At 38.3% G+C, this 24,423-nt stretch overlaps 1 protein-coding gene across 1 annotated transcript in view; it reads right to left on the reverse strand.

Annotated features, from left to right (window-relative positions):
- Positions 1-9,884: 9,884 nt before the first annotated feature.
- The window catches only part of LOC132558167 (uncharacterized), a 75,638-nt gene continuing 61,099 nt past the window's right edge, over positions 9,885-24,423 (reverse strand). Inside the window, exons 24-30 of the mRNA XM_060222699.1 lie at positions 19,384-19,572; positions 16,879-17,075; positions 16,362-16,569; positions 15,625-15,871; positions 12,291-12,659; positions 11,950-12,062; positions 9,885-9,961 (exon numbers count right to left, since the gene is read on the reverse strand). Of these exons, the coding sequence (XP_060078682.1) occupies positions 9,885-9,961; positions 11,950-12,062; positions 12,291-12,659; positions 15,625-15,871; positions 16,362-16,569; positions 16,879-17,075; positions 19,384-19,572 (1,400 nt within the window). The remainder of the gene's footprint in view (positions 9,962-11,949; positions 12,063-12,290; positions 12,660-15,624; positions 15,872-16,361; positions 16,570-16,878; positions 17,076-19,383; positions 19,573-24,423) is intronic.

A 24,423-nucleotide genomic window follows, 5' to 3' on the forward strand; every position in this document is an offset into this window, starting at 1 on the left:
AACATGTTGATGATTCTACTAAGTTTACACGGTACAAATCGTTATTTAACGCACTGCAGTTATATCTTAATTTAGTATGAATTATATTTAAACGACGTGGTCCGTAACTAAAAAAAATAGTAGATTTGTTTTGTCTTGGACTGATAGCTTTTCTAAATTTAGACACAGTTGGTAGATTTCTTATTTCATCGGGAATATTGTTCCAGAGTTTAATAGTGTTAGGCAAAAAAGACAGTCTGGTATTAGTTAGTCTATAATTCGGTAATACATAATCATTGTTATTTCTTAATTCATACCTGTTTAAATTACTGTGAACTGTTGGTAAAAGATCGTGTAAATAAGAAGGTGTTAGATTATTATGGATCTTGTAAAATAAAATAAAATTTCTTCTATTTCGTCTGTTTTCTAATGATTCTCACCCCGTTTCGAAATATAATGCTTGCCTAGTAACGTAACTTGGTAGACCGGTCACAATTCTCGCTGCTTCTAATTGTAATTTTTCTAGTAAATCAGAATGAAATTTAGAACAACCACTCCAAACTTCACACGAGTATTCAAGAACTGGCAGTATAAATGAGGTATAAATTTTAGATAGAGTTTTTCTATTTACTAGAAATTTTAATGGCCTTAAGGCATTGATCTTTTTTAATACTGATATATAAAGTCAACATGATTACCCCACTTTGCATTAGCACTCAATAAAACTCCTAAGTGCCTGTGGCTTTCTGACATATTTAATCGTGTTTCACCGAATTGTAAATGAATGGCATTGTTTCGTAACTTGTTTGAGATAAAAATGACATTAGTTTTAATAGGATTAAATGTTACCAACCACTTTTTGGACCAATCTATTATACGCTGCATATCAAAATTTTTAAAATTCGTTCTATTTCTAGTATAGAGGAAGAGCCATAAGTCAATGAAGTATCGTCGGCAAACAAACGTGATACACTTTATAATTCATCAGTTATATCATTGATGTATATTAGGAACAAAAGAGGCCCTAAAACTGAACCTTGGGGAACTCCGGCTTTAATTGTTTGGTAATTAGAAAAATATTCACCTACAAATACTCTTTGTTGTCTTGATTTTAAATAATGTATTAACCAGTTATGAATGTTTCCTGCTATACCATAAGATTTAAGTTTTGATACTAGACCCTTGTGCCAAACTCAAATGCTTTTGAAATATCACAGAAAACAATGCATGTGTGTTTCTTTTCCTCAAGTTTGAGACAAATGTTGTGGTAGATTTCAATGAGTTGGTGAACGGTTGAGTGTGTAGGCATAAAACCAGATTGCCTTGAATAAAATAACGATTTGTTAAAAAAATAATTATAAACATGCTTAAAAACCACTCTTTCAAAAACCTTACCAACCGTGGATAACAATGCTATCGGTCTATAATTAGATGGTGAATGTTTTTCTTCTTTTTTATAAAGTGGCATAACATTTGCCTTTTTTCCACAAATAAAGATAAACACACTGCGTGAGAATGTGTGTATTGAGTGTGAAGTCATAGGTTTAAAGTTGCAAGAATATTTGAATTGAGTGTGACCTCCTTGGTTCAAAGTTGCAAAAATGTGTGTCTTGAGTGTGACGTCATAGGATTAAAGTTTCAAGAATGTGTGTATTGAGTGTGATTTCATTGGATTAGAGTTGCAAGAATGTGTGTATTGAGTGTGACGTCATAGGTTTAACCAATATTGATATGATGATTGTCGCTGATGAAGTAGAACCTTTTTCGTCCATACTATGCCCTAGTTTTATTGAGTTTGAGTTTAGATTATGATTTGATTATCCTGTTTGTATTTTTGTCGTTATTGTAGCAAGCTGACATGTTTATGAACATATCACCTATCACAGGGCCTTTTTAACATTGTATGATATATACTGGACTTAATGCATTTTCAGGTCCCTATGTGACCTTCTACATAGAGTACTGAGTGTTGTGTCGTCATGGTTACTGACCCGGATGATGATTATCACAAAACTTCTGAATTCAAAAACTTTCCTAAGATGACGTCACTGGACAACATTTCACAACCATTCAAATTTTATCTAGAAATCATATTTCATCCTTATATAGCCGATAAAAGAATGTATTGCTCGACTTAATTGTTCCTTAGCAGGATTACTTTATTTTAAAATAATGATTGCATGCTTCCTGGACGACTTCCGTTTACAAACTTTCATTACAAATTGAGTCAGGCATTATCGTGATTACATACGGTGATAAACCTCACCCAGAAAAATGAATTGATTAGAACACATACGGTGAACAAACACGTTTGCACGCAAGGCTTGGCATAGTCTCGATAAATTATGATACTGGAAATAAGTAATTTTCCTCTCTGAATATCATAATATTGCACTGTCAACAAAGGAAAGTTTTCACGGGAAACTGTCCTTAAATACTATGGAAATAAGTATATATAAATATATATGTTTCTTCTTTTAAAAATTATGCAAACATGGAAAACCAAGAAATCTAACCTCAATATTGTCTAAATTCATTAATTTAATCTTCATGTATTTGAGATATCTTAATCTCCTCCGTCTTGTTTATTCTTACCGAAAGGCTGTCCGGAATTTCATTATTTTTCGCAATAGGTTTAAAAATTCTCGTTTCTCCACACTGGATGGTATTTCTGAAATTTTAGATTAACTCACGCTTGGATTAAAAAGTCTCTTCCTTATTTACGACGACCTGAAGAAATCCTTAACATTAGAGCTTTAAACTTACAAATTGTGTAACTTTACTAAACACAGATCTCAATATACCACTCGGTTTAAGAGGGTTTGTTTAGAGCCTGTTTGGTAAGATAAACGAAATAGAAATGTTATTTACCGAATGGGCGGTACATCAATTCTCTCTAACTAAGCGGTGTATTGAGGTTTGTGTGAAGCAAGGTTAAGCAATTTACATATACCAAGAAGTTACTCCTCTATATTGTGTGTATGTCACCTGTCCAATTGTATTACTATGGAGAATGCCACACCTAGTACACATGTATGACACGTGTCAACTAGGCATTACTCTGTAGAATTTCACATATATGACACATGTCAGCCAGTATTACCTTGAATAATGCCACAGCTATTACAAATGTATGTTAAACGTGTCAGCCAGTATTACTATGTAGAATGCCGAACCTATTACACATGTATGACTCGTGTCAGTCAGGTATTGGTGTGTAGAAATTAACACCTATCATACGTGTATGTCGCTTGTCTGCCAGGTATTCGTCTGTAGAATGCCAAACTATTACACATGTATGTCACGTGTCTTCCAGTATTACCTTTTAGAATGCCACAGCTATTACACATGAATGTTACACGTGTCAGCCAGATATTCCTAAGTAGAATTTCACATCTATTACACGTGTATGTCACGTGTACACATGTATTACTTTGTAGAATTCCACATCTATTACACGTGTATGTCACGTGTACACAGGTATTACTTTGTAGAATTCCACATCTATTACACATGAACGACACGTGTCAACCAGATATTACATTCTTATTCCTGTAATCTTTGTCACTTTATAACTAACTTTCCTCGTACTTTTTTTTCAACTGATTGCTATACGAGGAACTACTTTTTTCAACTGATTGCTATACGCGGAACTACTTTTTTCAACTGGTTGTTATACGAGTTAAACCATACGCGTGCTGGAAATCTACACTATGTACGCGGAAGATGTGGAGATCAGAATATAAACTCGACAAATTCCTTGCTGAACCCTTGAGTCTTCCTCCTTCACAGCATGTCTTCTTTGATTGTTTGGATTTAACAAATAATTGAGTCACATTATAGGAAAATATTCTGCTCGGAATTCCTCATCATTTATCAAAACATCCTCAATGAATCCTCAGAAATCTTTCTGTCACAAATTTTATTTTTAGTTGATAAAGATTTCGAATTATCTGGCCGTACTAATGATAATGATAAATGTTATTGATAACGCGGTACTATATACAATGAATCAATTATGGTAAATAACTTGAAATATAAAGTAGAAACAGAATTTCATTTGATGTTGAAAGCTGTGCTACGATATCTTTTCATTTATTTGATTTTCCCGTTTTTGTTCAGTAACACTATATCATTATCAGCAATACTTAACACTGTGGAGTCTGGGTGAAATGTAAAATTGATTGTTTGATATCTAATGAAACATTTAAAGGAATTATTTTAGCTTGGTATGAAAGAACCCGAATGAATAAAAAGTTTGCAAAAAAGGTTTTTCGAGGCTGTACCTAGTGTACGAGATGGAATTTACAAACTTTTCGGATAACTCCATGCACACTTATGTCTAAAAATAGCATGACGAGGTGGTAAACAGATTATAGACTCAAAATGCACATGATGGTATCAATGAACTGTGCGCTTTGTTAACATTTGCTCACATATGTGCGAGAGTCTGTGGCCCCCTCGTCCCTGTTTAGTACTGCCCCAACCCCTCGTCCCTGATTAATACTGGTCCGCTGCGGCGTATCCAGATTGATTCCTTAATCAATCTCTTAAAAAGTTTGTTTTTTCCTGGTGAATATTTTCGAGTTTTCAAATCAAGCGCCAATATGTAACATTATTATTCTTATAGAAAGTTTTCCTTTTGCAGATATAAACATGGAAAATGGTGAAGAATGCCCCGAAGCTAGTTTGGCCATGTTCTTGATGCTGGGTTGTTTTCAGATCAATTTCGGAGGGTTGGTCGACATGTATTTTCTTTGGCGGAGTTTTACTCAGACCTGGCTCGTGTCGCTCTAGAAGAGCATTTCTACACATTTGAAAAAAGACTCATAGGGAGTACCGGAGAAGGACATAGTAATTTCGCATTTTTGAATGGCACTCTCTCAGTGTTTCGACTTCATAGTAATATATATATATATAAGAAGGAGAAGAAAAAAAGTTTAGATATGTTTTAAAATTTTATATTTCAATGTAGAGTTTAGATAAATTAGATTTGTGTACTTTATTGTAGAATAAGAGTCTTGCCGTAAACTTGATAACCTCACGGTTACTTTACATAATATTAGTATTTGGAAATGTTATTAAGTAAACTTTCATTAAAACTTCATTCAAGATGTCAGCGTCAAACAACGGAGCTAGCATAACAAGTTTCGGCCAAAACTGGTCCACATTATTATTATTGAGCCTCTTATTTAATTCAAACTCAAATGCAATGAAACCATTGCAAAATATCTGGAAAAAGAAAAGGTTGGGTCGGGTGGCGCAGTGTTAACGTACTTGCCTTTCACCTAGCCGTCCGGGGTTCGAAAGGGTCACATGAACGACCACGTGGATTTTCCACGGGCACTCCGGTTTCCTCCCACAGTAAGACCCCTCGTGCGCTTCCATCCGGGCCAACAAAAATGATTAAATATAAGTTGGAAAAACTTATTTTGCATTAGTGGTAAAATAAATAGTTTATTATTTAAAGACCATGTGTTGTGGGAAGGTAAACGTCGTCTACTTCGTCGACTTACTTTCAATCTAAAAAAGTAATTCACATTTAAATTAAAAAAGACAACTATATGAAAATGGTAATTAGATAAGCTATATATAGCTATAGGGGCCATTTTTATTTATTAGATTACTTCATTTTAATTTCCTTTTATTGAAATGTTAGAAATAAAATCTTAAATTGGTAAAATTGTATTGAAGTTGACAATATGGGGCTTCATATTTTTGAAATGACATTTTTTGTTCTAGGCTTGAAATTACTATTTGGACAGTCTCGAATTTGTGTCTACCCACCAAGAACTAGCTCTACTGGGAGTAAAATTGTCTTAGTGTGAACAGTTGTTGACATTTTGAATCCGTTTTAGTTGGCAATGGGTAAGGTGTCAGTAAGGTGTTACCTTGATAAAGTGATTCATTAAGATGACAGGAAAATAATTCAAAGACACATCACTACATCACTGTTACCTCCAATTGATTACCCATCATTAACCACTTGACAGAGCCATTTAATGTCGTTTTTAGGACTTTTCGAAAAAATGTCACTATAAAATGGATATTAGAGTAAATGTTTTATATTTGCTACACTGGACATCAATTGTCCCTGACATCAAGAAATCATGCGTATAAAACATTACCCATGGTTTGTCCGTCTGTTCGTCCGTCATTCCGTCTGTTCACCTGTCATGTAAGAAATTCATAGTGATACGCTCAGGGATAGTCATTAGACGGTGATATTTTGCATGGAAGCTCTATATGGGTAAGATATTGATGCTTTGCAATTTTCATTATTCAGATGTTTATGACCTTTTGATGTGCGAATATTATATTGATGTGCAAGGATGATCATGCATTAACTTAATACAAAAAAGTGATTATTATTGTACGTGAAATCATTCAAGATTTGTCATTCATCAACCTGCATGCCACGTTTTAATCCATTTAAATAGTGGCACGGTTTGAAATACACATATGTAATTGAAGCTGTTCTACAATTATCAGATATATGAAAACATCGAAATTTATATAATTATGGGGTTACTGCACCTCCCGTCTAGATTTTTGATCACTTTGGATTTTCCTCAGTCCTCGTAGGCTTCAAATTTAGGCTCTTAGCATCACCTTAGAAGGACGGAACAGCTGTGTGATGCAGTTTCATTCATTGTTTGGCTCTCCCCTATCTAACTCTTCAGCATTGAAAGGTGTTTTCAACTCGTGTCTCTTTTGTACAATCTTTGGGCCTACTCTATCTAATTCTTAATTTGTATTAAAAGGTACTATTCACTTGTGTGTCTTTTGTACAATCTTTGACCCTACTGTATCGAATTCTTAATTTGTATTAAAAGGTACTATTCACTTGTGTATCTTTTGTACAATTTGTGACCCTACTCTATCTAATTCTTAATTTGTATTAAAAGGTACTATTCACTTGTGTGTCTTTTGTACAATCTTTGACCCTACTGTATCGAATTCTTAATTTGTATTAAAAGGTACTATTCACTTGTGTGTCTTTTGTACAATTTGTGACCCTACTCTATCTAATTCTTAATTTGTATTAAAAGGTACTATTCACTTGTGTGTCTTTTGTACAATTTGTGACCCTACTCTATCTAATTCTTAATTTGTAGTAAAAGGTACTATTCACTTGTGTGTCTTTTGTACAATCTTTGTGTATCTAATTCTTAATTTGTAGTATTCATTCTTAATTTGTAGTAAAAGGTACTATTCACTTGTGTGTCTTTTGTATTCACTTGTGTGTCTTAATTTGTAATTTGTAGTAAAAGGTACTATTCACTTGTGTGTCTTTTGTACAATCTTTGACCCTACTCTATCTAATTCTTAATTTGTATTAAAAGGTACTATTCACTTGTGTGTTTTGTACAAGATTTGCCTTAGAAGATGAAAACATATCGTTGACAGTAGCGTTAAACATTGTTGAGTTGATATCGTTAATTAACATTTAAAACTTAAGAACAGTTTGATCCAAAGGCCACTTTCTTGGTTCCTTTGTAATACAATTCATTGTACTTGAACAAATATGATCAACTGTGTATAAAGGTCATATGTGTATAAAGGTCACCTGCGTATAGAGGCCACCTGTATATAACGGTCACATGTGAAAAATATCACCTGTGTAGTAAGGTCATTTGTGTATAAATGCAACTTTTTGGGTTCTTATGCAATACAATTCTTTGTACTTGAACAAATATATAAAGGTCACCTGTGTATCAAGGTCATCTGTGTATAAAGGTCATCTGTGTATAAAGATCACCTCTGTATAAAGATCATCTGTGTATAAGGGCCACTTTTCTCCGCTCCCTTTAGTAGTCCTTATAGACAGGTTGAACTATAAATGCGATCATATGTTGTTTTGCTTTACTCAACACCATAAATGTTGCTTTCATCATTCAATTGGTGAAACTTTTTTTTGTCGTGTGTTAATTTTAAACTTTTTTAGGTCTCAATGTTACTGTGATCATAGTCTATTATTGATTAAGATCAACTTTACTGTGATCATAGTCTATTATTGATTAAGATAAACTTTACTGTGATCATAGTCTATTATTGATTAAGATAAACTTTACTGTGATCATAGTCTATTATTGATTAAGATCAACTTTACTGTGATCATAGTCTATTATTGATTAAGATAAACTTTACTGTGATCATAGTCTATTATTGATTAAGATAAACTTTACTGTGATCATAGTCTATTATTGATTAAGATAAACTTTACTGTGATCATAGTCTATTATTGATTAAGATCAACTTTACTGTGATCATAGTCTATTATTGATTAAGATAAACTTTACTGTGATCATAGTCTATTATTGATTAAGATCAACTTTTCGTTACATTATCTTAACTATATGGCATTATGAGCTAGGTTGTAACAGTGTTGTTTGACTGCTTGTATCAGAAGGATTGTAAAGTAAGCTGAATACGCTGTAAGTCATTAAAATCAAACTGTTCAGGTACATACATGACTACAGACAATGTTACTTGTTTTTAAGACACTTCATAAGATATGTGTTGTCAATACCAATAAATTTTATAAATGTTACTTTTCAAAATGCTACTGCACATTAATACAATGTCGATAATGACATTATATCGTATTTATAAACTTTGTATCATATAAAACCAGTGATTACAAAAATTCCAAAAAAATTGAAACAAAATGAAATCTACACTGAAATTTACAATAAATATGTCAATTAAGGAAACCTTTGTCTGTAATTTATACAAACTCTGATATTCATGATAATATTGATTAAAATGACTGGGCCGATCATTTAATGTCTGATGCCAACGTCCGAAATTATTTCACTGTTACGATCCAGTTACCATCTCACTTCTCTATCGATGTTCGACACTGAAATAAAATACGTTAGCTTTACAGCAGCACATTTACATGTTATTTCAACTAAAGAAATTAGAATGTAATCTCGACTGAAATTGTATTGATAACAGTGTATATGACAATGCCTGGGTAACAATGATCAAAGACATGACAGAGAAGCAGAATGTCTGTCCATCGATTGAACTGTCTTGTATTTATATTCGTATAGAATGGCATTGTTTTAGAGGAATCATTAACATATTTTGTCTACAACGAGTGCTTTCCATTTGATATATAGATTAAATATTTTATAAAAACAAAAATACCAACATGTCAATATTATCAAAACAGGTCAATTGTCAATCAAGGCTAAAATAGAACACTGATTTATTTTAATTTCAATTTAATTACTGGACATGTCGTCAATACCCAAACTTCAACGAGTAAACGAGAACACGTGCCGTAGGAAAACGTGATCGCTAATCTATTGGCAAATAATGAAACCATATAGGATAACTGAATGAATTGTCCTTTTATAATTGAAATAGACGATGATGAATAACATCAGCGAATAGGTACGGATGGATGTGGATATATATGTATATATATATAATTGACATAAAAGACATGCATAAGGAGACATGAAATAGACATAAGATATGAAATGAACAGGAATTGTCAGCGATTGTTATTGTTTAATGATTTCTGCCAAATAAAACCGCGTTATGTACGAGAGAAAAACGAGAGCAGGATATGATAAGGAAATGTGGTGAATATCAAATGATCTAACAGTTTGGTCGTTCGAGATCTCGTTATAAACACTTATCTTTTTTCATGATGCAGAGTTATCTTCTCTTGTGAATAGATATTGATAGTTATGTCATCTGTTTGTGGGGACACTCTCTGATGCAAAGTAACAACGTAACGATCAATACCTGCTGGCAAGAGCAGATAACTCAAATGATGTAGAGATAGATTGGATTTTAACTGACTGCGATTTTATTCCGAACCTGTAAGTAAGACGTAATGGAGTATTTTTATATTAATAAATGCTAGTATAAGGAGATAACACTTACGCCTTGTTTCCGAAGTCGGAGTGGGACCAAATGTTCCATTCATAATTCTGGTCGTTTTTATCCAACTGGCGAACTTAAATGGTAAACAAAATGCGAGATCACAAGGAGAACAGTAAACTGTACGGACTGTCTCGGACTTAATTCATTCTATACCCTACGAGTAGCAGATATGTATGTCTACAATGACTGTTGGCAAAACTTAATAAGGATATACCACATAATTCACATGCGTCTTCAATTTTCATTACTTTTTGGAAACGGAAAGTACAATTCCATCGTAAAACATGAATATTCTGTTTATATTTTATATTCCACATTAACATGTAATGCTGACCTTTTCTCAAGGTTTGTTTGTTTTTTCACACTGTATTCATTATCGAACCTTCACAAATTGGGATTTTTAATGTTGCACATGACATTTTTGATAGGGAGTTATTTTCGAAACCATCTTATTTCCAAGATCCTTTTGCGGTAAGAAGTCCAAGGCTTATTTTCAGGATGACTTATTCTCGAGACCGGCTAATTTTCAAAGTTAACAAGTACAGTATAGTAGATGATATTTGTAACGAATTTTATTTTTAAGTGTATCAGAGTTGCCAATGTTATGCCGTGTTATGAAAGTGTACGGAATTTAATGTTCATTAACAAGTCTAGACCAGAATAACAGCGTAATAAATACTCTCTCTCTCTCTCTCTCTCTCTCTCTCTCTCTCTCTCTCTCTCTCTCTCTCTCTCTCTCTCTCTCTCTCTCTCCCTCTCTCTCTCTCTCTCTCTCTCTCTCTCTCTCTCTCTCTCTCTCTCTCTCTCTCTCTCTCTCTCTCTCTCTCTCTCTCTCTCTCTCTCTCTCTCTCTCTCTCTCTCTCTCTCTCTCTCTCTCTCTCTCTCTCTCTCTCTCTCTCTCTCTCTCTCTCTCTCTCTCTCTCTATCGCTCGCCTACTCTCTTACGGTTTGGTCCTTCTAGGACTTGTCAGTGATGTTACATCATACAGTTGTTTGGTCCTTCTAGTACTCGTTAGTGCTACTACATACTACTGTTGTTTGGTCCTTCTGGGACTCGTCAGTGATGTTACATCATACAGTTGTTTGGTCCTTCTAGGACTCGTCAGTGATGTTACATCATACAGTTGTTTGGTCCTTCTAGGACTCGTCAGTGGTATTACATCATACAGCTGTCTGGTCCTTCTAGGACTCGCCAGTGATGTTACATCATACAGTTGTTTCGTCCTTATAGGACTCATCAGTGAGGTTACATCATTCAGTTGTTTCGTCAATCTATGACTCGTCAGTGATGCTACATCATACAGTTGTTTGGTCCTTCTAGGACTTGTCAGTGATACTACATGATACAGCTGTTTGGTCCTTCTAGGACTTGTCAGTGATGCTACATCATACAGATGTTTGGTCCTTCTAGGACTTGTCAGTGATGCTACATCATACAGATGTTTCGTCCTTCTAGGACTTGTCAGTGATGCTACATCATACAGATGTTTCGTCCTTCTAGGACTTGTCAGTGATACTACATGATACAGCTGTTTGGTCCTTCTAGGACTTGTCAGTGATGCTACATCATACAGATGTTTCGTCCTTCTAGGACTTGTCAGTGATACTACATGATACAGCTGTTTGGTCCTTCTAGGACTTGTCAGTGATGCTACATCATACAGATGTTTCGTCCTTCTAGGACTTGTCAGTGATACTACATGATACAGCTGTTTGGTCCTTCTAGGACTTGTCAGTGATGCTACATCATACAGATGTTTCGTCCTTCTAGGACTTGTCAGTGATACTACATCATACAGATGTTTGGTCCTTCTAGGACTTGTCAGTGATGCTACATCATACAGATGTTTGGTCCTTCTAGGACTTGTCAGTGATGCTACATCATACAGATGTTTCGTCCTTCTAGGACTTGTCAGTAATGCTACATCATACAGCTATTTCGTCCTCCTAGGACTTGTCAGTGATACTACATCATACAGTTGTTTGGTCCTTCTAGGACTTGTCAGTGATACTATATCATACAGTTGTTTGGTCCTTCTAGGACTCATCTGTGATACCTACCTTTGTTTCCTTTGTTCCCTTTAGTGTTTTTTGCTCCGATTCTTTTTGGTGGTTTTGTCTTGGTAGCCATCTTACTGCGTTGTGGCCATTTACAGTTTAAAGTCCTTCCCTTGCTTCAGCGAAAGAAAACCAATCATCTCTATGAATTTCTAGAGCATAATGCAGTGAAAACGAAAGCTTTTCATACAATTATTCTTTTTCAGATTTGTTCCCTCCCTATTGTGTACTACTAGAAAATTGCATAAAAGACACAAATGGATAGCACTTTTTCAACATTTAGAACTTGAAATATTGAAATCAAACTGCATCGTTCAGCTGATGAATTTTGTGTTGATACTTACCAAATATTGGCAAGTTTGGCAAATGTTCCAGGGTTCCGAATACATCTGTATATCATGTATCCTAGCAACGCTAACATGGCGGCTAAGAGGATCATAGTCGGGATAAACCATCCGAGGTTTTCAGGGTCATCAAGAAAGCTTGAAATACTCCCACTGCCACCAAAGCTTGGAAACGCTAACGTTGCCGCCGATGCTACCGTTGTGGTTGTAGTGGCAGCAGTGACAGTTGTTGTGGTGACTGGATCAGTGAGGATGACATTAACGGTAGCAGTATCTTTTAAACCATTTTTGTTTAATGCGGTCAATGTCATAGGGAAGGAATCACCCACGTTATAAGTTGTCGTACTGAAGTTGACATTGTTGTAGATACTGCAGGGATAAACAGAACATAATACAGTACTGACGTCACTACACGAATAAACAATATAAAACAGTACTGACGTCACTACACGGATAAACAATATAATACAGTACTGACGTCACTACACGGATAAACAATATAATACAGTACTGACGTCACTACACGGATAAACAATATAATACAGTACTGACGTCACTACACGGATAAACAATATAATACAGTACTGACGTCACTACACGGATAAACAATATAATACAGTACTGACGTCACTACACGGATAAACAATATAATACAGTACTGACGTCACTACACAGATAAACAATATAATACAGTACTGACGTCACTACACGGATAAACAATATAATACAGTACTGACGTCACTACACGGATAAACAATATAATACAGTACTGACGTCACTACACGGATAAACAATATAATACAGTACTGACGTCACTACACGGATAAACAATATAATACAGTACTGACGTCACTACACGGATAAACAATATAATACAGTACTGACGTCACTACACGGATAAACAATATAATACAGTACTGACGTCACTACACGGATTAACAATATAATACAGTACTGACGTCACTACACGGATAAACAATATAATACAGTACTGACGTCATTACACGGATAAAACATATAATACAGTCCTGACGTCACTACACGGATAAACAATATAATACAGTACTGACGTCACTACACGGATTAACAATATAATACAGTACTGACGTCACTACACGGATAAAACATATAATACAGTACTGACGTCACTACACGGATAAAACATATAATACAGTCCTGACGTCACTACACGGATAAACAATATAATACAGTACTGACGTCACTACACGGATAAACAATATAATGCAGTACTGACGTCACTACACGGATAAACAATATAATACGGTACTGACGTCACTACACGGATAAACAATATAATACAGTTCTGTTGTCACTGCAGGGAGAAAGAAAATATGGGTGGTCGGGTGGCGCAGTGGTAACGCACTCGCCTTTCACCTAGCCCACCGGGGTTCGATTCCCGTGAACGGACGTGAAAAGGTAAGGGGTCACATGTCCGACCACGTGGGTTTTCCCCGGGTACTCCCGTTTCCTCCCACAATAAGACCCCTCGCGCGCTTACATTCGGGCCAACGAGTGTGATAAGAATAAGTCGACATAACTTGTTTTGCAATTGTTGTAAAATAAATAAAGTTTATATTATTATATAACAAAATATCAAACAGAACTGACATCACTTCAGGGAGAAACAGAATATACAACTGTACTGCTTTCACAGCAAGGAAAAACAGGAAAGAATAGTCCATAGTAAGATAATAAGTCATCTCCCACAAGGTCAGCAACACCAGGAGATTGGACCTGTAAGTCCATAGTAAGATAATAAGTTATCTCCCACAAGGTCAGCAACACCAGGAGATTGGACCTGTAAGTCCATAGTAAGATAATAAGTCATCTCCCACAAGGTCAGCAACACCAGGAGATTGGACCTGTAAGTCCATAGTAAGATAATAAGTTATCTCCCACAAGGTCAGCAACACCAGGAGATTGGACCTGTAAGTCCATAGTAAGATAATAAGTCATCTCCCACAAGGTCAGCAACACCAGGAGATTGGACCTGTAAGTCCATAGTAAGATAATAAGTCATCTCCCACAAGGTCAGCAACACCAGGAGATTGGACCTGTAAGTCCATAGTAAGATAATAAGTCATCTCCCACAAGGTCAGCAACACCAGGAGATTGGACCTGTAAGTCCATAGTAAGATAATAAGTCATCTCCCACAAGGTCAGCAACACCAGGAGATTGGACCTGTAAGTCCATAGTAAGATAATAAGTCATCTCCCACAAGGTCAGCAACACCAGGAGATTGGACCTGTAAGTCCATAGTAAGATAATAAGTCATCTCCCACAAGGTCAGCAACACCAGGAGATTGGACCTGTAAGTCCATAGTAAGATAATAAGTCATCTCCCACAAGGTCAGCATCTGAGCTAAAGGGGATATGTCTAAACATAAATATTATTTTGACAAAGATAAGATTATGCATAACCAACATTAGAGTTGAAACATATATACTGACATTTCCATTCACTGAAATGAGTAGAACAATCCTAAAACATTGACAACAAGCACCATTATTCAACAGTGTTTATGGTAGTTATATATTAAAAATACAATAAAAATATTGACGACATGATTTTTCAAATATCTACATGTTTGTTTGCACAAATCGCCAAACTGAATTTTGAAAAAATAATTTTTGTGTCTCTTATTTACTTAAGAACGAAATAAAGATGGACTTGTACAGTTACTATGCACCTGAAGATCTAATACAGTGAAAGCGCTAGTGCAAAATGTAACGTCTTTCTTCTTTTGTCAAAAATCATTTTTATTTATAATTTACTCGCATCTCGTCAAATCAAGTTTTTTCTATATATATATATAGTGAGAATGGCCATATTGGTAGAGGGGAAGTTTCAAAATGGTTCTTTCAACTCTCTCTCACTCTCTCTCTCTCTCTCTCTCTCTCTCTCTCTCTCTCTCTATATATATATATATATATATATATATAGTTTGAATGGCCATATTGGTAGAGGGGAAGTTTCAAAATGTTTCTTTCAACTCTCTCTCACCCCCTCTCTCTCTCTCTCTCTCTCTCTCTCTCTCTATATATATATATATATATATATATATAGTGAGAATGGCCATATTGGTAGAGGGGAAGTTTCAAAATGTTTCTTTCAACTCTCTCTCACCCTCTCTCTCTCTCTCTCTCTCTCTCTATATATATATATATATATAATGAGAATGGCCGTTTTTGTAGAGGGGAAGCTTCAAACGATAAGAATTTCTATACATAAATGATTCAAGACAGCGCTATACATTTTAAGGCTCTCGCCTCGTGAACTTTTTACATGAAATCTATAAAAAGATAAGTTACCTGCAGCAATCCGTGTAGCCAAACAGTCCCGACCCCCCGGTCAAGGTGTAGGTGGTGTCTGTATGGTCAGTGAGCACGTCAGCGTCAGTGGAGGAGAAGGGACCGAACTGTGACCCCGCTCCGGTATTAATTGGAAGGAAGTAGGTGTATACATCTTGGTTTAGTTCAGGTGGATTGTCGTTCTCCTCGTTAATGATGATGTTCAAATTAGTCGTGACAGTGTGTCCGGCTTCATCTGTTGCCGTTACTGCAGAATCAGTTTAGAAACTCAAATGTTGTTAAATTAAAATAAAAAAAATACATTTTCCAATAAATATTTCGAAGTGAATACATAATGCATAATTTAGAAATATACCTATGTCACCCTGAATATATCTGATACATGAACACAAAAATCGACAAATAAAATTAAGTTCTGGTAGAGCTCTATTTATCTTATCCCTTCCGATGATAAATTATTGATTGGATATTAAGCGACTTTGTAATAAAAAAATCGTATGAATCTACATAAAGACGCCTTCCGTGATCATTTCGGAAGGTAATATATACGTGTGTACATTGTCACGTGATTTGATATAGTCTTAAAACTGTAGCATAAATACATAAATGGAATTATTTATATCTCATTAATAATTAGAGTTGGTTGATAATACCATTGGAACAACAGAATGATAGTAAGAGTCTATTCATTCGGAATAAACCCGAATTTCAGAAGAAGTATTGACTAAAATACTAACCGACGCACGCGACAGTGTCAGATGGCTGCTTCGTGGCGTCAAGGTCATACTCCGCTGCCTTGGTGACACGCCCTGTGCTAGGGTCCATAGAAAACAACCCCGTGTTTGCGCCACAGTCCATGGTAAGTGTCTGTGTGTCTCGCGTATCGTCTGGGTCAATAACAGAATTGGCCAACGTAGGGCTGAGGTCTGGGAAAGTGGTAGTTGTCTGAAATTTTAGGCATATCCGATTAACATATTAATTGATGATTGAATTAAGTAGATGTTATTTTATTACATTTTGAATTACAGGCGAACCTCGTTATCTGGAACTCGGTGGGATCATGAGAAAACTTCGAGATAACAGGGTTTTAAATTTAAGTGAGTTGGAATATTTAGTGTAAAGTCAGGCAGGGCGATACTACGAATTAAAGAAGTTCTTCGAGTTATACGAGTTCGTGATAACGAGGGTTGACCGTAGTTTATAATAGTGAATCGTCTAGTTGATATCAATCAAGGCTTAAATGAGATTGTGTACCTCAACTCCTGAAATTTGATACGTGTCTTGTGTAAATCCGGTCTGCTGTTCATTGACATCTGTTACGGCTAAAGTGAAGTACTTTGTTACTGAATCTTCCCGACCATCATTGGCTGTGACGGCGACATTAAATGACGTCGCTCCATTGCCAAGCAACTCCTCATAGTCGATGACTTGAGTCGGCCTTATCACACCAGCTGCAGATCAGTTCATTTAGATTAAATTTTTATATGATATGTAAATGACAGGGCCGGTCTAGAGGGTTCCTGAACCCCACACCCCCACACCCACACACCCCCACACCCACACACCCCCACACACCCACACACCCCCACACCCCCACACCCACACACCCCCACACCCACACACCCCCACACCCACACCAACACCCACACACCCCCACACATCCCACACCAGCACACCCACACACCCTCACACATCCCACACCAGCACACCCACACACCCCCACACCCACACCAACACCCACACACCCCCACACATCCCACACCAGCACACCCACACACACCCACACCAACACCAACACCAACACCCACACCCCCACACCCACACACCCACACATCCCACACCAGCACACCCACACACCCCCACACCCCCACACCCCCACACCCACACCAACACCCACACACCCCCACACATCCCACACCAGCACACCCACACACCCCCACACCCCCACACCCACACCAACACCCACACCAATACCCACACCCACACACCCACACACCCACACACCCACACACCCCCACACCCACACACCCCCACACCCACACCAACACCCACACACCCCCACACATCCCACACCCCCACACCAACACCCACACCAACACCCACACCCCAACACCCACACGCCCACACACCCACACACCCAAACACCCCCACACCCACACACCCACACCCCACACCCACACCCACACACCCACACACCGACACCCACACACCCACACACCCACCCACACACACCCACACACCCACACCCACACACCCACACCCACACACTCACACACACACCCACACACACCCACACACCCACCCATACACACACACACACACACCCACACATCCACACACACACACCCACACACCCCCACACCCACACACACACACACACCCCCACACCCACACACACACACACACCCACACACACACACACACACACACCAGTCCAAAGCATGTGTATTCTTTATTGATTCATTTTATTTTCTCAAAGCGGTGTTTTCAGTCATGTTTATAACCGTAGATAAATCCGGTGGAAAAAAGACACCTCCCCCTCTCGATGTCTTAACCGTAACCATCATACCCTTGATCCCCCACATACATAATAGGCAGGTGCACTATGTGCCGAGGTCGGTTACAGCTGGTTTTACCAAAATATCATGGACAAATTATTTGCTAATATTTAACCAAAGAACCACTCCAATTTATGCCAATCAATGAGAAACCTCTATGTCTACATCACGTGGCAATCAAATATATATAACTTAACCTTCACTTTCAGCCTACTGATGGATGTGCTTAGATACAAACACAATAAAATACAGGTATGTTAATACAAATTAAAAAGAAAAAAAAACTAGGGCAAAATAAAACGAAAGATTTACACGGAGACGCTAAAAAAAATATAAGGAGAATAAGACCAGGTGCTCTTGAAGGGTAAGCATCCTGCTTCACCCGCCATGTAAATCCTCCTCAATCCAAGTTAGCAATTTCACATTCTCAAATGAGAACAAGTATATAACAGCAAAACTAATAAAACATGAAATAAGCTCAGCTTCATGTCACACAATGAAATGAATTATTTCTTAATAAGATTACTATGACGACCGTCAAACTACCCATAATGTTTATTGATCTGCATCGTCTGAAACTCACTGTTAAGAGTCGTCATCAGTTGACAACAATAATGGTAACAGACCCTTGAATATAGAATCAACTGCGACATGTAAATACCATAGGTTTCGGATGCAGGTTCTAGCAATCCAGAAATGGAAAATTAAATGCCGGGAAATTGAAATCATCACTCTTATAATACAGCTTCATGAAAAATTTCCGTGCATGTTTCGTTCGTTGATGTAGATACGAATTTAAAAATAAAAGATAAGAAAACATGTACATTATTGTAAAGTATGATGCCAGTGTAGGATGAGAAGGGGAACGTTAACGGTCGTCACAAAGAGATTTACACTATGTTTACATAAGTGAATGTCATATTACTTAATTGGATTAACCTAAATTTGCCTGGCATGTAACATCTACGAAACAAAAGATGGAACTATAGGGAAGGTTTTCTGTTATCATAGTGATTTACATGGCGGGTGTCATCGATGAAACAGAAGACACTTATTCTTATGGAACACCTTATCTTAACGGTAATTTCTTATCTATTTTATAATGAGAATTTAAAGGCTAAATAATTTATAGCACTATAAATATTGATATTAATTGATTGCATTTTATATAATTATCCAATAGGTTTTCAAATGACCATACTCCCACTTATGATTCTGAAGTAATTTGTGCCCTCTGCCGGCGAGAATACAGCGGAAAACGTATTGGTATCTCCAGGGTTTCCATCTGTAACAGCAGTGTCAAGAATGACTGTACTTATGGCGGAATTTTCAGGAATAGACAGGGACAGTCCAGTCGGTATATTACTGATCACAGGAATGTCGTTGATATCTGAGATGAAAAAAACGAAATAAAGAAAATTTTGTTTTGTAAACCTATATATGTGACTGCAACTACATACAATAATGTACCCCCAATTGTGATTAATCATGTTATTGCCATGATTCCTGATAAAGCGGGATTATTTGTCTGATAAAGTTGTATTGTTGCTTTACGTCCTATTAACAGTCAGGGTCATTTAAGGACGTTCTAGGTTGGGTGGTGGAGGAAAGCCGGACTTCCCGGGAGAAAAACCACCGACCTACGTCCAGTACATGGCGACTGCCCCACCTAGGCCTCGAACCCGTGACCGAGAGTTTGAGCGCTAGTGATAAAGTCGCTCAGAGGCTTTAACCAATAGGCCATCGCGGCCCCTATGGACACTCAACCCCGTTATTTATATACGCACACACATTTAGTACGTAACCTACATGCCACGGTGTTAGTCATTTGAATAATGACACGGTTTAAAATAAACGCATGTACCTGATTTTGTTCCAAAATTATACACTGTACATTAATTATGGGCTAGTGCAAATCCCCAACTAGATTTCGACTTTTATCGATCACTTTGGATTTTCCCGAGTTTCCTACTAGACTTCCAAATTAAGGTCCTCAGCATCACTGACGAGTTCTAGAAGGAACAGCTGTATGATGTAACATCACTGACGAGTCCTAGAAGGAACAGCTGTATGATGTATCATCACTGACGAGTCCTAGAAGGACGGAACAGCTGTATGATGTATCATCACTGACGAGTCCTAGAAGGACGGAACAGCTGTATGATGTAACATCACTGACGAGTCCTAGAAGGACGGAACAGCTGTGTGATGTAACATCACTGACGAGTCCTAGAAGGACGAAACAGCTGTGTGATGTAACATCACTGACGAGTCCTAGAAGGACAGAACAGCTGTATGATGTATCATCACTGACGAGCCCTAGAAGGACGGAACAGCTGTATGATGTATCATCACTGACGAGTCATAGAAGGACAGAACAGCTGTATGATGTATCATCACTGACGAGTCCTAGAAGGACGAGACTGCTGTATGATGTATCATCACTGACGAGTCCTAGAAGGAACAGCTGTATGATGTATCATCACTGACGAGTCCTAGAAGGAACAGCTGTATGATGTAGCATCACTGACGAGTCCTAGAAGGACGGAACAGCTGTATGATGTATCATCACTGACGAGTCCTAGAAGGACGGAACAGCTGTGTGATGTAACATCACTGACGAGTCCTAGAAGGACAGAACAGCTGTATGATGTATCATCACTGACGAGTCCTAGAAGGAACAGCTGTATGATGTAACATCACTGACGAGTCCTAGAAGGACGAAACAGCTGTGTGATGTATCATCACTGACGAGTCCTAGAAGGACAGAACAGCTGTATGATGTATCATCACTGACGAGTCATAGAAGGACAGAACAGCTGTATGATGTATCATCACTGACGAGTCCTAGAAGGACGAGACTGCTGTATGATGTATCATCACTGACGAGTCCTAGAAGGAACAGCTGTATGATGTATCATCACTGACGAGTCCTAGAAGGAACAGCTGTATGATGTAGCATCACTGACGAGTCCTAGAAGGACGGAACAGCTGTATGATGTTTCATCACTGACGAGTCCTAGAAGGACGGAACAGCTGTGTGATGTAACATCACTGACGAGTCCTAGAAGGACAGAACAGCTGTATGATGTATCATCACTGACGAGTCCTAGAAGGAACAGCTGTATGATGTATCATCACTGACGAGTCCTAGAAGGAACAGCTGTATGATGTAGCATCACTGACGAGTCCTAGAAGGACGGAACAGCTGTATGATGTATCATCACTGACGAGTCCTAGAAGGACGGAACAGCTGTGTGATGTAACATCACTGACGAGTCCTAGAAGGACAGAACAGCTGTATGATGTATCATCACTGACGAGTCCTAGAAGGAACAGCTGTATGATGTAACATCACTGACGAGTCCTAGAAGGACGAAACAGCTGTGTGATGTATCATCACTGACGAGTCCTAGAAGGAACAGCTGTATGATGTATCATCACTGACGAGTCCTAGAAGGAACAGCTGTATGATGTATCATCACTGACGAGTCCTAAAAGGACGAAACAGCTGTATGATGTAACATCACTGACGAGTCCTAGAAGGACGGAACAGCTGTATGATGTAACATCACTGACGAGTCCTAGAAGGACGGAACAGCTGTATGATGTATCATCACTGACGAGTCCTAGAAGGAACAGCTGTTTGATGTATCATCACTGATGAGTCCTAGAAGGAACAGCTGTATGATGTATCATCACTGACGAGTCCTAGAAGGACGGAACAGCTGTATGATGTATCATCACTGACGAGTCCTAGAAGGACGGAACAGCTGTATGATGTAACATCACTGACGAGTCCTAGAAGGACGGAACAGCTGTATGATGTAACATCACTGACGAGTCCTAGAAGGACGGAACAGCTGTGTGATGTAACATCACTGACGAGTCCTAGAAGGACGGAACAGCTGTATGATGTATCATCACTGACGAGTCCTAGAAGGAACAGCTGTATGATGTAACATCACTGACGAGTCCTAGAAGGACGGAACAGCTGTATGATGTAACATCACTGACGAGTCCTAGAAGGACGGAACAGCTGTATGATGCAGCATCACTGACGTGTCCTAGAAGGACCAGCTGTATGATGTAACATCACTGACGAGTTCTAGAAGGAACAGCTGTATGATGTATCATCACTGACGAGTCCTAGAAGGACAGAACAGCTGTATGATGTATCATCACTGACGAGTCCTAGAAGGACAGAACAGCTGTATGATGTAGCATCACTGACGAGTCCTAGAAGGAACAGCTGTATGATGTATCATCACTGACGAGTCCTAGAAGGACAGAAACAGCTGTATGATGTAACATCACTGACGAGTCCTAGAAGGACGGAACAGCTGTATGATGTAACATCACTGACGAGTCCTAGAAGCACGGAACAGCTGTATGATGTAACATCACTGACGAGTCCTAGAAGGACGAAACAGCTGTGTGATGTAACATCACTGACGAGTCCTAGAAGGACAGAACAGCTGTATGATGTATCATCACTGACGAGTCCTAGAAGGACGGAACAGCTGTGTGATGTATCATCACTGACGAGTCCTAGAAGGACCAGCTGTATGATGTAACATCACTGACGAGTCCTAGAAGGAACAGCTGTATGATGTATCATCACTGACGAGTCCTAGAAGGACGGAACAGCTGTATGATGTATCATCACTGACGAGTCCTAGATGGAACAGCTGTATGATGTAGCATCACTGACGAGTCCTAGAAGGACGGAACAGCTGTATGATGTATCATCACTGACGAGTCCTAGAAGGACGGAACAGCTGTATGATGTATCATCACTGACGAGTCCTAGAAGGACGGAACAGCTGTATGATGTAACATCACTGACGAGTCCTAGAAGGACAGAACAGCTGTATGATGTATCATCACTGACGAGTCCTAGAAGGAACAGCTGTATGATGTATCATCACTGACGAGTCCAAGAAGGACGGAACAGCTGTATGATGTATCATCACTGACGAGTCCTAGAAGGACGGAACAGCTGTATAATGTAACATCACTGACGAGTCCTAGAAGGACGGAACAGCTGTGTGATGTAACATCACTGACGAGTCCTAGAAGGAAGGAACAGCTGTATGATGTAACATCACTGACGAGTCCTAGAAGGACGGAACAGCTGTGTGATGTAACATCACTGACGAGTCCTAGAAGGACAGAACAGCTGTATGATGTATCATCACTGACGAGTCCTAGAAGGAACAGCTGTATGATGTAACATCACTAACGAGTCCTAGAAGGACGGAACAGCTGTATGATGTAACATCACTGACGAGTCCTAGAAGGAACAGCTGTATGATGTATCATCACTGACGAGTCCTAGAAGGAACAGCGGTATGATGCAGCATCACTGACGTGTCCTAGAAGGAACAGCTGTATGATGTAACATCACTGACGAGTCCTAGAAGGAACAGCTGTATGATGTATCATCACTGACGAGTCCTAGAAGAAACAGCTGTATGATGTAGCATCACTGACGAGTCCTAGAAGGAACAGCTGTATGATGTATCATCACTGACGAGTCCTAGAAGAAACAGCTGTATGATGTAGCATCACTGACGAGTCCTAGAAGGACGGAACAGCTGTATGATGTATCATCACTGACGAGTCCTAGAAGGAACAGCTGTATGATGTAACATCACTGACGAGTCCTAGAAGGACGGAACAGCTGTATGATGTAACATCACTGACTAGTCCTAGAAGGACGGAACAGCTGTGTGATGTATCATCACTGACGAGTCCTAGAAGGAACAGCTGTATGATGTATCATCACTGACGAGTCCTAGAAGGACGAAACAGCTGTATGATGTAACATCACTTACGAGTCATAGAAGGACGGAACAGCTGTATGATGTAACATCACTGACGAGTCATAGAAGGACGGAACAGCTGTATGATGTAACATCACTGACGTGTCATAGAAGGACGGAACAGCTGTATGATGTAACATCACTGACGAGTCATAGAAGGACCAAACAGCTGTATGATGTAACATCACTGACGAGTTATAGAAGGACCAAACAGCTGTATGATGTAACATCACTGACGAGTCATAGAAGGACCAAACAGCTGTATGATGTAACATAACTGACGAGTCATAGAAGGACCAAACAGCTGTATGATGTAACATCACTGACGAGTCCTAGAAGGACGAAACAGCTGCATGATGTATCATCACTGACGTGTCCTAGAAGGAACAGCTGTATGATGCAGTTTACTTCAT

The sequence above is a fragment of the Ylistrum balloti genome, unplaced genomic scaffold (genome assembly GCF_031769215.1).
Source record: "Ylistrum balloti isolate Yb309-2 unplaced genomic scaffold, AGI_CSIRO_Ybal_v1 Utg370766, whole genome shotgun sequence".
NCBI classification, from domain to species: Eukaryota; Metazoa; Mollusca; class Bivalvia; order Pectinida; family Pectinidae; genus Ylistrum; species Ylistrum balloti.